Source organism: Zerene cesonia, chromosome 24, assembly GCF_012273895.1.
Source record: "Zerene cesonia ecotype Mississippi chromosome 24, Zerene_cesonia_1.1, whole genome shotgun sequence".
NCBI classification, from domain to species: domain Eukaryota; kingdom Metazoa; phylum Arthropoda; class Insecta; order Lepidoptera; family Pieridae; genus Zerene; species Zerene cesonia.
The window spans coordinates 4,511,794-4,513,118 of NC_052125.1; the positions used below are offsets into that span (position 1 = coordinate 4,511,794).

Here is a 1,325-nt window from a genome sequence, read left to right on the forward strand (position 1 = left end):
ATGATTACAATATTGTATCGATGGAACGCGGCCTTTGTTAAATTTAATTTTTAGTTTTTTTTTTTTATAGCATTGAAAAAAAAATTTATCAGGATAGTTTATATTATTTCAATTACGATAAATGATTACCCTATAGTGTTCGTCAGTAGCGCTGACCTAGTCATCGATCAGAAATGCTTGTGCCGCAGGTTGGCGGACACGAAGGAAGGCGTCCGCGTGTCGGCGCGCGCGTGCGTCACCACGCTGGGCGAGTGCCGCGCGGCGGCGCCGCGCGCGCTGCTCGCGCGCCTCCTGCCCGCGCTGCAGCACAAGGCGGCGCACGCGCGCGAGGAGGCGCTCAAGTGCATCGCGGCGCTGTTGCACACGTGAGTTGCACGAGCGGCGGCACCAACTGGGCCAGCTCGCACCCCCACAGCAGACCGGCGTGAAATAGTGCCGGAGGCACGTATCCTTTTCCTTACCCTTCCGGTACTTTCCTTTATTCCTCGCGTCTTTCCCTTCTTAATCCGTTTCCAATTTAAAGTCGACAATCCATGTGTAGAGGCGTAAGGTCTGCAATCAAGTATCAACCTACGGCTCTTCCAAATGTTGGTGGGTGGTGGTAGCGCTTATCATCCGTCAATGCACCAGCTCTAATGCCGATTTTATTTTCAAATACCTGTCCAGTGACGCCTCATTGAATTATTATATACTAGCTTTTCGCCCCCGTAGAATTCGCTTATATCGCGCGACATGGTAAGGAGTATTTTCTTCGCATTAAAAAGTATGGGTTGTTCTTTCACACGTTTAGCTCCATCTTAATACCAAGTTTCATCAAAATTGGATTGACAATAACGAAGTTTCATCTAAACTTTCATCCCCTCTTTCAACTCTTTCTACCCTCTTTTCGCGATAAAAAGTATCCTATGTCCTTTCCCAAGTTCATGTCTATATTCATACCAAATTTTATCAAAATCGGTTATGTGGTTTAGGCGTGAAAGCGTAACAGACGGACAGACACAGTTACTTTCGCATTTATAATATTAGTAGGGATTTGTAAATGAATTTTGTCCATTCATCGGTCGCACCGGCCCCGCAGGCACGGCGCCGCGGAGCTGCAGCTGCGCGCGGCGGTCCCGGCGCTCGCGGCGCTCGTCGCGGACCCGAGCGGCGCCGTGCGGGACGCGGCGCAGCTGCTGCTCGTTGACGTGTACCGGCACGTGGGTGAGTGCGCGCAACACGACGAGACAACAACACAACAAGACACCAACACAACAAGACACCAACACAACAAGACACTAACACAACAAGACACTAACACAACAAGACACCAACACAACAAGACA

The 1,325-nt window shown here is 49.7% G+C and overlaps 1 protein-coding gene across 1 annotated transcript in view; it reads left to right on the forward strand.

Annotated features, from left to right (window-relative positions):
- Positions 1–1,325, forward strand: part of LOC119836380 (CLIP-associating protein) — a 45,745-nt gene that overhangs the window by 15,103 nt on the left and 29,317 nt on the right. Inside the window, exons 5-6 of the mRNA XM_038361684.1 lie at positions 189–365; positions 1,079–1,203. Of these exons, the coding sequence (XP_038217612.1) occupies positions 189–365; positions 1,079–1,203 (302 nt within the window). The remainder of the gene's footprint in view (positions 1–188; positions 366–1,078; positions 1,204–1,325) is intronic.